Here is a 14,655-nt window from a genome sequence, read left to right as displayed (position 1 = left end):
AATTTCCATTGTGTCTACACCACTCACCTAGTCTACACAATTCCTAGTCTACACAATTTCCATTGTGAACCATGAATGGAGGATGCATCGAAGCATTAGTTGGGAGACGATTTGTGCAGTGCAATCTTATCTTGAGCTGGATCAGGCAGGGCAGGGGGCTTGTGCTGTATCCAGCACAAGATAGGGCCCTGGAGTGGCTCAGCCAGAAGTAAGGGAATACTCTTCCCCTTACCCCTGGGTAAGCCACCACAGCCCCAATGGGTCTCCTTGGACTTGGACCCAATGGGTCTCCTGAGGTGGCATAAATCAGAGGAGAGCAGAGTGGCTTGAAGCCGCTCTGCGCTGCTCAGGAACGGGGGTTGGTATCTGGTATAAAGAGCCAGGTCCCAGCCCTGCCTCCCACTCCCTGCTGGCCCAAGGGCACATCAGGATTGCGCCCTTAGTGTCTATTCTTCTTCCAACACTGTGACTTTCACTTCTGTTAATGTTAACAAGATTGATGAATGCCCTCAAATGAGAATGGAGGCCTGTGTGACAAGGACATGATTTATTACTATCAGGCTGTTGGTCCTTGTTGCTTCCAATGAAATGGCATTCAGTTTAGAGTAGATAAAATACATATATCTTCACATTCAGGTAGCCCAGTCCTAACCTGTGTTGGAATAAGCAGGTCAACTGGCCTGTGCCATATCCAATACAGGTTAGGAGGTGGCTACCATGCAACTCAAAGTAAGGGGATATATTTCCCCTTACCACGTATCATGTAGCAGCCACCCCTATGGGACTACTCAGATCTGCACCAGTGAAATTAAAGTTTAGGGTTATAATTTAGGAAGATTTTCAGGGTGGTAATGCCCAAAAATTGGAATGGGACAGTAGCTCACTGATAGACAACCTGCTTTGCATGCAGGAGTTTCCATGTTTAGTCCGTGGCATTTCTAGTTTGGACAGAGAAAGATTCCTGTCTTATTGAAACATTGAAACACAACTATCGGTTAGTGTCAATGTCAATGGTACAGAAATAGATGAAACAATGGTCTAACTCAGAGATAAGAGTAAAGACTAAAACCAGAGTTAGGTACCTTTAATTTCTGATTACAATAGAAGGATTTAAACTCACGCTTAATCGGTATGCAAAAAAAGTCATTAACTTTGGCTAGATTATCTTTTTGGATTGTAAACTCTTCCAGGAAGGACCAGTTATTCTATAGCTCTAGAAGAAGACTTTACATCCTATACAGTTTGAAACAGAAAAGTTTACCACCCAATGAGCTTTATCGCTGGTGGAACGCATGTTCTGCCAGCGTTAACCGCCTTACAGCAGTCATGAAATATACTCCAACAGCACACAGAAGCACATGCTGCCGGAGAACCGGTGGGAAGGCCACTGCTACGCTGTGTGCAGCAGTGGCGCTGTCAGAGCCAGCCGAGGTGGATGGTGGTACAGGGAGGCAACACAGATGTGCGCCGGCCTCTGGAGGCCGACGTGAGCCTCGCTTGACCAGCACAAGAGGTAAGCTTGCACTGGCTGAGTCAGGTTGGCATGGGCATCTGGGGATGTGTGGGGAGGGCAGGGAGGAGACGTTTTGGAGTGGAGGGAGGGTGGGTGATGGGTGAGCCTGTGGGCAGTTGGCTAATGAGTGGTGGGTGGGACCAGGATCTGGCATTTATGCCGGATTCTATCCCTGGAGCAGCTCTGGGCTGCTCGAATCTGTGCCACATCCTGAGCCCCATTGGGGCTACTGAGACTTTACCTGGGGTAAGGAGAAGGGATTCCCCTTGCCCCAGGCTGAGCCTCCCTGTGCCAGCATGGGTTAGGATAGGGCTGTTAGTTTGTAATCCCAAACGTATTTCCCAGAAAGTAGTCCCATTAAATCAATAAGGATCTCACAGTAACCATGCAATGACTCAGTCTTTCACTGGTAGCACTCATCCTGTGAGCACTGTGGTCATCTGAAACCACCCTTTGTCCTATAGCAGGGGTATCAAACATAAGTTCTGCAGGTCACACAGACAGTCCACAAAAGCTCTTTATTCAGCCCTTGGGCTCTCTCAGTACCACCATCAACTGCTCTCAGCTGCGGAGCTGTTCTGAGATGTCACTGCTGAAAGGTAGCCAGTGTGATAATTGAGCTTTCCTATATCTTGAACATATGATCAAGATTTCCTTCTGTCATTTGCAGCTAATGAATTAAGTGAGAAAAACTGCTTATTTCTGTTCCTCATCTGCTTAATGACATCATCTCCTGCTTTATGACATCACTTCTTGTCTGCAGCAGGCATTATGAATGCTATTCAGCCCGCTGTATGAAATGAGTTTGACAACTCTGGTCTATAGTGACAGTTTGTTGGGACATAACAACAACAACAACAGCAACAACTAGGTATTTATATACTGCCTTCCTGGTCATTGGATTACTCCTCTGACTTTATTCAAGGCGGTTTACATAGGCAGGCATTTCTAAATCGCTCGAGGGGATTTTTACAATCATAGAAGGTTCACTCTTTCAAGAACCACACAACATTTCAGATGGATCTTCCTGGTCTGGTCTCACTTCTGGCCTCCAGTTGCCTGCCACACAGGCTGACAAGCAGCTCCTTCATCTCCCACATGGAGGGCAACCGAGACACTTCTTCACTCACACCAAAGAGCAGATGGAATAACTCAGCTCAGCTTGTCAGCTGCTTCAAGATCTCCCCGTTTAGGGAGCTGCCGGTGGCCTCGAACTGGCGACCTTCTGATGTTATCTTTGGGCTAACGGAGGCTCTACCCTCTAGACCAGACCTCTTGCCCCAGACCAGACCTCCTGCCTCTTTGTGATACTTACTGAAAAAGCTGTTTGTATAATGTACGTGATTGGCTATGGTAGTATGAACATTTGTTCATTTACACCAGAATCCAATCTTTTGTCTTTATTAATCTGGAAAAGAATTTGTACTCTTGATAGAACTGATGAAAAACAAAAGGTGTCAGCTGGAGATCGGAAATGGAACAGGCCAGGGGAAAAGTGGCAGCCCTTTCCTTAGACAGCCTGTTTACGATGTGCAACAGATGTCATAATTTTCTTTACAGTGATCGCCCACTTGGACATGCTTAATCAGAATAGCCTCACTGCCCTCACTCCAGCTGCTTGCCCTTTCTTATTCTTTGAAAGCCATTAAAATGAAGCAAGGCACAGTGCATGTTCAGAGAGATTTGCAGAGGAAACTATATTTGGCTTTCTGCCAACCATAGTATGCTCAGGCCTTTTTTATGAGTCTTCAATCATTGCAGGCACGCTTGTGTACAAGCAGGGTAGACTGCACTTTCAGGCTTCAGTGGAAAGCATCAGATTGCTAACTGCCTGTAAAAGTGCAAAAGCTCAGGAGGAAGACAGTGGAGAATGGGGGGGGGGGGAGGAGATACTGAATTGTAGCATGGAAATAAAAATCCTGATTTCTCCCTAGATTTTCCTAACCAACTTTCAAGCAGTGGCATAGCTGTGCCAATGGGATGTGTGCTGCGTCCTGCAGTTGGGTGGCACTCACAGAGGCCTTCTCAAAGTAAGGGAATGTTTATTCCCTTACCTCAATGCTGCATTACCCTTATGTCAGCGCTGGAAAGTTGGTTAGGATTGCGCCCTAAGTTAAATTATATTTTGTGAATCCTTCTCAGTGATTTTTTAAAAAAAAAAATTGCTACCAAAACTGGCTATGTGGAAACAGTAGAAATTTAGCTTGTTACAACACAAGTTTCTTTTAAAATATATATTAATATAATAAAAATATATAAACATATTTCTGCAAAAACAGTCACAGGGCCCAATCCTATCCAACATTCCAGCACTGATGCAGTCTTACTGCAACCCCCGAGGGAAGGGAACAAGTGTTCCCTTATCTGGAGGAGGTCTGTATGACTGCCCCCCTACTGTAGGATGCAGTGTACTAACCAACGGCATCAGTGCTGGAATGTTGCATAGGATTGGGCCCACAAGATGGTTTATAGCAGGCATGTCTAACTTCGAACATGTCGTGATCTACTTTTTCCGGCCAAAAGTGCCGGTGATCTACCACCATGAAAATTAAGTTTCAAATTTGTTTCAAATTAAATTTTAACCCAATAAAGTTGGAGGATTCCCCCCTCCCCATTTTTAATGAACCTTCTGTCATTTACTTGGATGTGATCAGCTGTTAAGCAAATTAAGCAAGAACAAAACAGAGAGATGAAGATCCAGTAAGAACTGCGAGGGGAAATGGAAAGTGCATTTTTTCTTAAAGTTTTATTGAGTAATAACTTTCTTTAACTTTTATTGAGTAATTTGTGTTAAATTTACGTCAAGTATTGATCCAGGCTGATCTTGCACAATCTTTAATATTTCGCTCTTGCTCATTAGTGAGACGTCTGAGCCTGCATTTCATTCACCAGCTTTTTGAAGAAAACACAGGTCATGGTTCAGGATGTGGACTCACCTCCCTTCATTACAATCTCTGTGCATGAACTGGAGGTTGTCCATGACTTTGTGTACCTTGGTTCAACGATCTCTGACACCCTTTCTCTGGATACCAAGCTAAACAAATGCATTGGTAAAGCAGCTACCACGTTTTCCAGACTCACAAAGAGAGTCTGGTCCAACAAGAAGCTGACGGAACATACCAAGATCCAGGTCTACAGAGCTTGCGTCCTGAGTACACTTCTGTACTGCAGCGAGTCATGGACTCTTCGCTCACAGCAGGAGAGGAATCTGAACGCTTTCCACATGTGCTCCCTCCGACGCATTCTCGGCATCACCTGACAGGACAAAGTTCCAAACAACACAGTCCTGGAACGTGCTGGAATCCCTAGCATGTATGTACTGCTGAAACAGAGACGCCTGCGTTGGCTCGGTCATGTCATGAGAATGGATGATGGCCGGATCCCAAAGGATCTCCTCTATGGAGAACTCGTGCAAGGAAAGCGCCCTACAGGTAGACCACAGCTGCGATACAAGGACATCTGCAAGAGGGATCTGAAGGCCTTAGGAGTGGACCTCAACAAGTGGGAAACCCTGGCCTCTGAGCGGCCTGCTTGGAGGCAGGCTGTGCAGCATGGCCTTTCCCAGTTTGAAGAGACACTTGGCCAACAGTCTGAGGCAAAGAGGCAAAGAAGGAAGGCCCATAGCCAGGGAGACAGACCAGGGACAGACTGCACTTGCTCCCAGTGCGGAAGGGATTGTCACTCCCGAATTGGCTTTTTCAGCCACAGTAGATGGTTTTCCAGAACTACCATTCAGAGCATACCATAGTCTTTTGAGACTCAAGGTTGCCAACTATGAATATTTCGTTTTCAAGAGATGGCTTGTTCAATGAGTAATTTTTACTGATAGCAGCTGCAGTTTCTTTAATGTCCACATCTACTTTAAATGGGTATGACAAGTACTCCACAACTGTTCCAATTTTTTGGAAGTCACAGAATCTATTTTCAAATTCCTGGATAACAGAACAGATTTCTGTCACATACTTCTTGTTCTGAAAATCAAAATTTGGATATTGTCCCAGATGGTCCTGTGTATTAGGAAAATGATCAAAAGTGTTGTTTGCAAGGTCAGTCATCATTAGCTCAAATTTGCTCTTGTAGGATGAAACTGTACTCATCATCTCACCAATGCATTTGTTTTTACCTTGTAGTTCAAGGTTCATATCACTTTACAGGCGAACTAAGTCAGCGAGAAGTGCCAGATCACATAACCACTCCTCATCTTCCAACTCTGCTTGGTCATCTTCCCGCTCCTTCAAAAAACTTCTCATTTCATTTAGCAATTCATGAAATCTTTGCAGAAATTTGTGCCTACTTAGCCACCTTACATCTGTGTGCAAAATGATTTCCGCTGCCCCTTCATCAAAAGTAAGATTGAAAAGCCGTCTTTGAAGTGATCTTCCACGAACTGAATTTACAGTTTTGAAAGTGATGTCCATGACAGTCTTTGTATTGAGTCTCTTGCTTGCCAAAACTTGCTGGCGAATGATGCAGTGGTAAGAAAGGAAATCTGGGAAGTCATCATGCTGTCTACAGAGGGCTATGAAACCATTAACCTCACCTGTCATTGCTCTTGCTCCATCAGTAGTGATGGAAACAAGTCTATGCAATGGAAGATTACACTTTGTCACAAAACAATGGAAAGAACTGAATATTTCCTGACCGGTAGTTCTCCCTTTTAAAGAAATCATTCCAAGTAGTTCTTCTTTAACACTGAAGTCTTCAAAAACCATCCGGATAAAGACTAGTAACTGGGCTATGTCTCTTATGTCTGTAGATTCATCCAGTTGGAGTGAGAAAGCAACACAATTTGAAACATCCTCCAACAATTGTTCAGTTGTGTCTCCACACATCTTTTCTATTTGCCGCACGATGGTGTTTCTTGACAATTGTACATCTTGAATAGCAGCTATGATCTCTTTCGTATTTTTAAATCCTTCAAAAAGATTGTCAGCTGCTTCAAGAAAACAATCTTTTACAAATTCCCCTTCAGTGAAAGGTTTGCATTTCTTTGCGATCAGGTTGCTGACCTTGAAGGATGCTATGGTTGCATTGACCGAATGTGACCTTGGCTTCGCCATCAACTGTCGCTGAGTAGCCAATTTCGATTTAAGTTCTTTGAGCTTCAGTTTACGAATTTCACTTTTGGGTGGAAAATCAGCATCAAACTTATTGCTATGCAGAGCCTTATAATGACATTCCAGATTACCCTTTTTGGGCAAGGATACTGGGGCGTTACAAATTAGACAACAACACTGTCTTTCACCATGATGAAGAAGTAGTCTATTTCCCATTCATCATGAAAGTGGTAGGTTTTGCTCTTCTTTAGAACACTCATTTTCGTTATACTGGGGTGGCTGGATGTAAGAAGGCCAAATCTGCTAAGTTAGTGTAAACACTGGTTGAATCTGGTCCAAAACAGTCACTGTCCCAAGGTATTAAAGATCAACAGGAACTGAAGACCTCTGGATGATGTGCAGTACAAGGACTGTAGATGCCAAAACCACACATGCAGTTCTAAAAGTAAAAATAAGAATTCATCATACTGGCACCAATAATCAAATATCACCAAACAATCATAAAACAAACTCAAACACCTGTCCAGCAAACCAGATAAAATCAAATACCGCCAAACAAGTTCAAATACCACCACACGCAATTTAATAAATTCTGCACACAGTGTAGAATCAACGCAAAGGCAAGGCGAAATAAAATTGCAGTGTAGAATCAATGCAAAGGCTAGGCAAAATAAAATGGTTTGAACCAATTCGAAGGCAAGGCATAGGCAAGTTAGAACAAAATTGGAAAAGCCCGCCAAAATCACCAAATTCTTGACACTTTATTGTGTCTGCCCAAAAACGTTTAATGAGAGTGAACTATAAAGCGACCAACAACCAGCACACGACACAACTAATACAGTAAGTGTATTCAGTTAAAGCCCAGGCGAATGGATGTCGCCCGTTATATAACACACTTCTAAGGGGTGTTGGGGCGGGGGCAGGAATGGGTGATTCTGAGAGGCAGGAGACCAGGTTTGACGTGGGGCCTGTGGCGTCTCATTGTGGGGTGCGGGCAGCGGCCCCCTGGGGTACCCACAAACTATTGGCACGAAAACAACAAGCGCCTCCAATACACCTGCAGGCAAGATTCCCGCAGGCAGGGGAAAAAGACAGGCAAAGGATCAGCAGCGGCGGCAAGCCCTCAGCAGACGACCTGCCGGCATGTGCTCTCTCCTAGTGACGGGGCGAGCAGCTGGAGAGATGGAGCCAAGTGGGGCTGGCGATCTACCTCTGACCCCTCCGCGATCTACAGGTAGATCGCGATCTACCTGTTGGACATGCCTGGTTTATAGGAATAGGGAATAAGGAACTTGATCCTTGTCCAAAAGGAGCTCCCAGGGGAGGGACACCAGCAGCAGCAATCGGAAGGGATGCTATGATAGGATGAATAGGGACATACATCATGCATACAATCCAGCTACGAATACAGCAGAGTCAGTTTTTTAATTGTTGATTTATTGTTACAGTAGTAGTAGCTATAGTTATATTTGTTGTCGTCGTCATAGTAGTAGTAGAAGGAGGATGAGGAGGTGGAGGAGGAGGAGTTATTCCTATTATCAGCACCAGTACTATCAGTAGTAGTAGTAGTAGTAGTAGTAGCAGCAGCAGAAACAGTCTTGTTTCCTCAGCAGAAACATTCCTGACCTTTAACATATAGATCTGCACCTAGAGAGAATAATTAGTACATGATCTCTTCAGTTGCAAAAAGGTACCATTACCTCTTACTTACAACAGAAGGAGCCCTTAAATCATTGGTGGCTTCTGCACTCATTTCTTTTTTTCCTGGAAGTGACATCATACATTTGTTTACTTATAGCCTGATCCAGTGCTCGGTGTCACAAACGTGCTGTAAAGCCTGCTCACACTTGCCCATGAGGGGGGTGGCACCAGCAGAGGCTTCAGCTGCCAAATCCTATCCCCCCTCCAGGCTTGGAAGCCTGACATGGAGCTTCTTGAGTCTTTGGGGCTCAAGAAGTTTGGGGTTTCTTGAGACTTGAGAAGCCCCATTGAGCAGAATGGATCTTTACTTGGGGTAAGGAGACAAATAGCCCTTCCTCCAAGGAAACCTCCAGCCAAAAGCAGGGGAAGAACCATGTACACTACCCTGGGCTACTTGAAGGAAGGGTGCTATAAAAATGTGAAAAAATAAATAAAATATTGCAATAAGTTGCTTTTTGAAAAATGATTGCAGTGGTTGGGGGGAAAAAGGGGGCACGACTGATACACTAAAGATGAAACATGTGGATGTTGTTACATCCTTAGGTATTTCTTCTTGAGAATAATGTGCAAGTATAAACTCAAACGTTATTTGTCCCCTCCCCCACCTCAGGAGGAAATGCTGAAATCCCTTACCGGGAGTGGTACAAGCCACTGGTATGGTTTTGGATCCTGGTTGGCCTTGCATATTTTGCTGCTGTTCTCAGTATGATTGGAGATTGGCTACGAGTTCTGTCAAAGAAGACTAAAGAAGAGGTAACTCATGACAAATGTTTGAAATGGGGGCACTTACCTTGCAAAATTGAAGCTCACTGGGGTCGTTAGCTGCCATTTTTGACCCACTTTTCAGCACGCTCAAGGGGGAAGTTCGTAGAGCTGTAGTATTGATCCTAATGGGTGAAAGAAGAGAACTATGAACTGACGGAATCACTAAGCTCTTTGACAGTGAAACCTATTGTTGTTTTCCTCAGGTGCAGTGGTATATGCTCTGGGTTTTGTAGAAGAGGTAGTAGTGTAGCAGGGGGTGGGGCGATGCAGGAAGTACTGCAGATACTGCAACCCACTGTGTAAGCAGCCTCACCCACTCGCCGCGTTGCTATTGCTGCCCAGAATGGCTCTGATGGTGAGTGGAGGAGCCACTTACACGGTGCATTGCGACCCCTGCAGTACTTACCGCACCGCTACACTACTGAGGAAAGGCAGTGACAGTTGCAGTCCCAAACAGGGAACTATTATGAAAACAAAAATTGAAAGCAAGTTTTAACTTACTAATTATTTATTCATCTATTACCAAAGTCTCAGTGTCTCTTGTCTGTCTCTCCACAAACTGACTGCCAACCCTCCAGTTCAGAATGCTGATGTCACTCAAGTAGTGACATCATAATGTCACAATGAAAAAAAGCAGGGTGGATGTGTATTGGTTCATGGCATGTACAGATGTTATGGTTTCCAGGTCATCTAGTGTAGTCTCTCCTTTTTCATATCCCATTGTATGCTTCCCAGAACCTTAGCCTTTTCACTTCCATCATACTCAACCACTGAAAGGTCTTCTGCTCCCCCAAAGGGCTTTGCCCTTTCTCCCTTGTTGCCATATATGCCTGAATCTTTCTTCCAAACATCTCCATGTGGCCTGTTTCCTTATGTGCTTAAAAACTGTCCTCAAATCTCACCTTTTCATGAACACTTTTGGGCAAATGCGTGCACCATAGACCGCACATCATATTGTAATTAAACCTAATGTCTGGGTCCCATGTACTGGGTGGAATTCCGACTGCATCGGAACAGCATCAACCTGACAGGGCTTCAAGCCCAGTGCTGGCAGCCCTGGGACTGTCCCCTTGAAAAGGCTGGGCCCTGATATGGCTGGGAGAGGGGTACCAGCACCCAGGTCTTACTCCCTAGCCTTTGGCCCTTCTTGTGGGTCTCTGGGGGCTTTGCCTCACAACTTGGCCTCCTCACCTTTCTTGTGCCTCCTCATTGGCCTGCCAGCATCCTTTAAATGGGGTTGGTCCCCAGCCTGGCCCAACCTTCCCCTCTGTGAGCCACTTTAAAGTGGGCTTCCAAGCCAGCTCCACCCCTTTCTGGCTGCTGCCATCGCCTTGTCTCCCTCCCACTTCCGAGGCAGGCCGGCAGGCCCGGCGTGACACACCTCCACCTTCCCAACCTGGACCCTGCTGAGGTGCTGCTTGGCTCAGGAGAGTGTCAAGGCACCAGACCAGGATTTCCAGTTTCCGGAGCTGATGCTTGCCCCAAAAAACTCTTCAACCCAGGTGTTGGGGCCAGGACTCACTGCCAAACACTGTGCATTCCACCCACTGTTGCCAGTTTCCCTTGGCCAATGGGATAGACTGCCACAGCCTCTGGTGTACCCACTGCTGTGGTGATTGGGCTGAGATTAAGCATGGCTGGGGAAGACTGGGACCATGGTTCTTCAGCTGCATCAGATAAGGTGGACCCAAGACACCTAAGTCCATATCACTGCAATCATTACATATGCTTTCCATGTTTGCCCTGCTTCCCCTTTCCTTCCTTTTGTCTACTGCCTCCTTGTTGGCAAATTATAGACTGTAAGCTCCTCTGCATCTTATAAGGAGCCCTGCATCTTATAAACTGACCTGCTTGTTGATGGTGCAATGATAACTGCATACTAAGCATATTTACCTCTCCTGCAACTACTGCTACTACTACAACTATGTAGTCGTGGTAGTAAAGGGCCTATAACAAGGTGGCATTGTGCAGAAAAGCAATAAGGATGCTTAGAATTAGGCTGTAAGTGTATGCAGTAGCACTGCAACCATTGGCTGCTCCTGTGGCTTTCATTGTTTGTGGGAATGGAGCCATTTGGGCAATAGAATTTCCCAAGTGGTGGGAAATGCATTACTTTAAATGTATTAACGCAGCACATGAAGCAGGCAAGAGCCATTGAAATCAAATAAATATTTTCAGCCATGTTGCTTTCCCCGCATTTGCTTTGCAGACACGGGAGTGTCTTATACAAACAAATGCACTGTGGTTGCTGTCTTTTATGACCACCTTGAGATTCCTCAGCTCTCCTTGACTTCTGCATGTTTCCTGGACAGGTTGGCGAAATCAAAGCCCACGCAGTTGAATGGAAGGCCAACGTGACGGCGGAATTCAGGGAAACGCGAAGACGGCTCAGCGTGGAGATTCATGACAAGCTGCAGAGGGCGGCCACCATTCGGAGCATGGAACGCCGGCGCCTGGGTCTGGACCAGAGAGCCCACTCCCTGGATATGCTCTCTCCAGAAAAACGCTGCGTCTTTGCTGCTTTGGACAGTGGCCACTTCAAGGCTTCATCTCAGGAAAGCATCAACAACAAGCCTAACAACCTGCGCCTTAAAGGGACAGAGCAGCTGAGCAAGCACGGGCAGGGGGCATCCGAGGACAACATCATCAACAAGTTTGGCTCGTCGTCCAAGCTGACCAAGAGGAAAAACAAAGACCTGAAAAAGAGCATCCCAGAAGACGTGCGGAAAATCTACGAGACCTTCCGTAACTACTCCTTGGATGAAGAGAAGAAGGAGGAGGATTCTGAGAAAGTGTGCAACTCGGAACATTCCAGCACCGCCATTCTCACCAACTGTATCGAGCAGCATACGGACCTCGAGAACGGGATGATCCCCACCGAAACCAAAGAAAGGGAACACGAAATCAGATCATTACTTGAAGACAGGAATTAACTGTTAAAAAAAAAATTCGTTGACTTTAATGAACTAATGTTAGTCTTTTATATGTGTACAAGATATATATATATATATAGATAGAAATAGATATATGTATCAAGACCGTGTGCCTTATACAGACTCTTGAATTCAGTCTGAATTACATAGCATCTTAGGATATTTCACTGTGCCATAATGACTGAAGCTTGCTCTGCCAAAAGAAATCACAGTTTAAGACACTGGAGAATGGCATCCAAAGGTGGAATATTGAGAAGAAGAAAAAAAGTCAGCCTTCATATATTTATCAGGAGGAAACTCAGATGCCATGGTGGATACAGCTGAAAAAGGTGAACGCCATGGCAGAAATGTGTGAGAGCAAAGACAGCCATCTAGACAAGCATTTTAGGAAGCCTGGAAATAAGGCTTCTGTGACTCTCTTTTCCAATGGATCACACGTTCCTTTCTCCACTCATTGTTGAGTTTTTTCTTTAATTAAAAAAAGCAAAATAATGGGGTGAACTTTCAGCTTTAAAATAAGGCAGTGTTTATGTTTTAGCGGAGGATCCAAATGTGATTGTTCCCCCATTTTGTATTAAAAAAAATGTAAACCAGATGCATTTACTTTCTGTACTCCAAAAAAGAATTCTCACGCACAAGGGAAGCCACCTGGACACTGGTTGCAACATCAACAAAGACAGAGCAGAATGCGGTTTTTTCCCCCCACCCCTGGGAAAACACACACACACACACACACACACACAAAACAACACATTGTGAATATTTGTCATGACAAACAAAAATTTTAAAAAGAGGGGGGAAATAAAAAAATAAGTAACAACCCCTGCTCTTGGAAGAAATACCCATTATAAACTAAAAAACACTCTGGAACAACTTCAGGATCTGTATTGTTTAAGGGAGGAAGAAAATATTCTAACCTTGTGCCCAGTTCAATCGGCAGCGAGCCATTGGTTTTTTAAACTTTGCGTTCACACTTTGTATCACGGAAGGAGCTTAAGTTTTAATGCTGTAGTATTATGAATACAGAAAGCGAAGCCTTTGCATGATGTCAACCATTTGCTGTTCTCTGTAGCAGAATTTGAATTTTTCAATGTAGGCATAATTGCATATACCGTGTTAAGATGGGGGCAGGGCAACTTTCAAATCTCAGGGCTCTGTGTCCCTCTTGGTGGTTAGAGTTTAGGTAAGAAGTGCAGACATCTCCCTCAAATTCCATGAAGATAAAAGGCGGCGGTGATGATAAAATGTGTTAGAAAGATTTTAAGTGCTTATAGCTTTAAGTGCCATTAATATGATATTGTGCAAACATTTAATCACATACTTTGTTGAATACGTTCCTTTGGAGTTTCCATTTTCTTTCTCGTTCACTCTAGTTGTCCTTCCTTTCTCAGAAACTAAGCAAAAGATGTTACACGTTTTATGTTCATTGTCATATCCTGGATGAGGAGAAAAGGAAAGCACAAATGGCTTCAGACTTCAAAATGAATGTTACATTAAGAGGATGTGAGGAAATTAATTAATGGGAATGACTAACAATACTGGGATCCTGTGTGTGTTTTGTGTGCGAGAGAGAGAGAGAGAGAGAGAGAGATTCTGGTCATTGAACAAGGGCAGTTTTATGTGAAAAATGTGAATGTTCACGTATCATCTAAAAATCCTTTAGAAATCTGAGACCAACCTGAAATAATGTGACCTTTTGTTAATTTTTTTCAAAAACATACAACTATTACACTGTGTACTCCCTCCTTCCCATGCAATTGGTCAATCATGATTTATAGGGGTTCAACAACTAGGAATTTTTTCTCTAATTGCATCTTGAAACTCTGGTGAAGATACTCAGTGGCCCTAAGCTTGTGACTTCATTCATTTTGGGCCTTTGAATCCAACCCCAGGAGCTCTTATTAGAAGGGGTGACAGCATAGATGAGAGACAGAGTTGATGTGGGCCCTTGGTGGATCCATTAGTCCTTCTGAAGAAAACCTACTGTGGATGGTTACCAGAAGATCTTGGCTGGGTAACATGCTACTTCCCCTGTTGGACTTGCAGGAAGACACAAGTAATACCTAGTATCCCCAAATAGGGCCACTTACATGTACAATCATATATCAGGGAAACATCCATCATCATGACAGGTAAGGTTTGTGTGGAGGGAGGGCACTATTGCAATATTGCAGGGATCTCTGTGTAGCTCGTTTTCCTGCTTTTGGTAATCTCAGTTTCTGGAGTGTATAACAAGTACAGTACAGGTATTTCCTCTCTGTTGTATCTCTTATTGCATCTCAGTTGGCACCATAGAATTCCATGGTGACCCCTGAAAATCATGCCAGTTCCTTGTCTGCATAACCCTGTCCTGTGCTCTGTTTCTTGTTCGCACTAGAATGTGACAGAATGTTGGGACCTGATTTTTATGGTGAGACCTGCAAATAAGAAATAAGTTGTTTATGATGAGGGCTGATCATATCAATGCAGGAACCAGTTGTAGAGTATTGTCCCCCTTTACCTGGGGCCTCTGGAGTTATCAGTGTTGCAGTAACATGTTGGTGATGCAATTCCACATTGTTGCCAAATGTATTGTTAGAATAACCAAAGACACAAAATTATCTGAAAATGGTCCATACATACTGAAGATCAAATGACTCCACAGCCAGTTCTCTCGCGCAGTGATAGCTTTATTGTCTGTATCGCC

General features: G+C 44.4%; 1 protein-coding gene across 1 annotated transcript in view; it reads left to right on the top strand.

Annotated features, from left to right (window-relative positions):
- Positions 1–11,969, top strand: part of KCNK10 (potassium two pore domain channel subfamily K member 10) — an 85,028-nt gene extending 73,059 nt beyond the window's left edge. The window contains exons 6-7 of the mRNA XM_066612145.1: positions 8,882–9,024; positions 11,349–11,969. Of these exons, the coding sequence (XP_066468242.1) occupies positions 8,882–9,024; positions 11,349–11,969 (764 nt within the window). The remainder of the gene's footprint in view (positions 1–8,881; positions 9,025–11,348) is intronic.
- The last annotated feature ends 2,686 nt before the right edge of the window (positions 11,970–14,655 follow it).

Source organism: Tiliqua scincoides, chromosome 1 (genome assembly GCF_035046505.1).
Source record: "Tiliqua scincoides isolate rTilSci1 chromosome 1, rTilSci1.hap2, whole genome shotgun sequence".
Taxonomy (NCBI): Eukaryota; Metazoa; Chordata; class Lepidosauria; order Squamata; family Scincidae; genus Tiliqua; species Tiliqua scincoides.
Note: the sequence above shows the minus strand (reverse complement) of the source record. Positions and strands in the feature narration are given on the sequence as shown.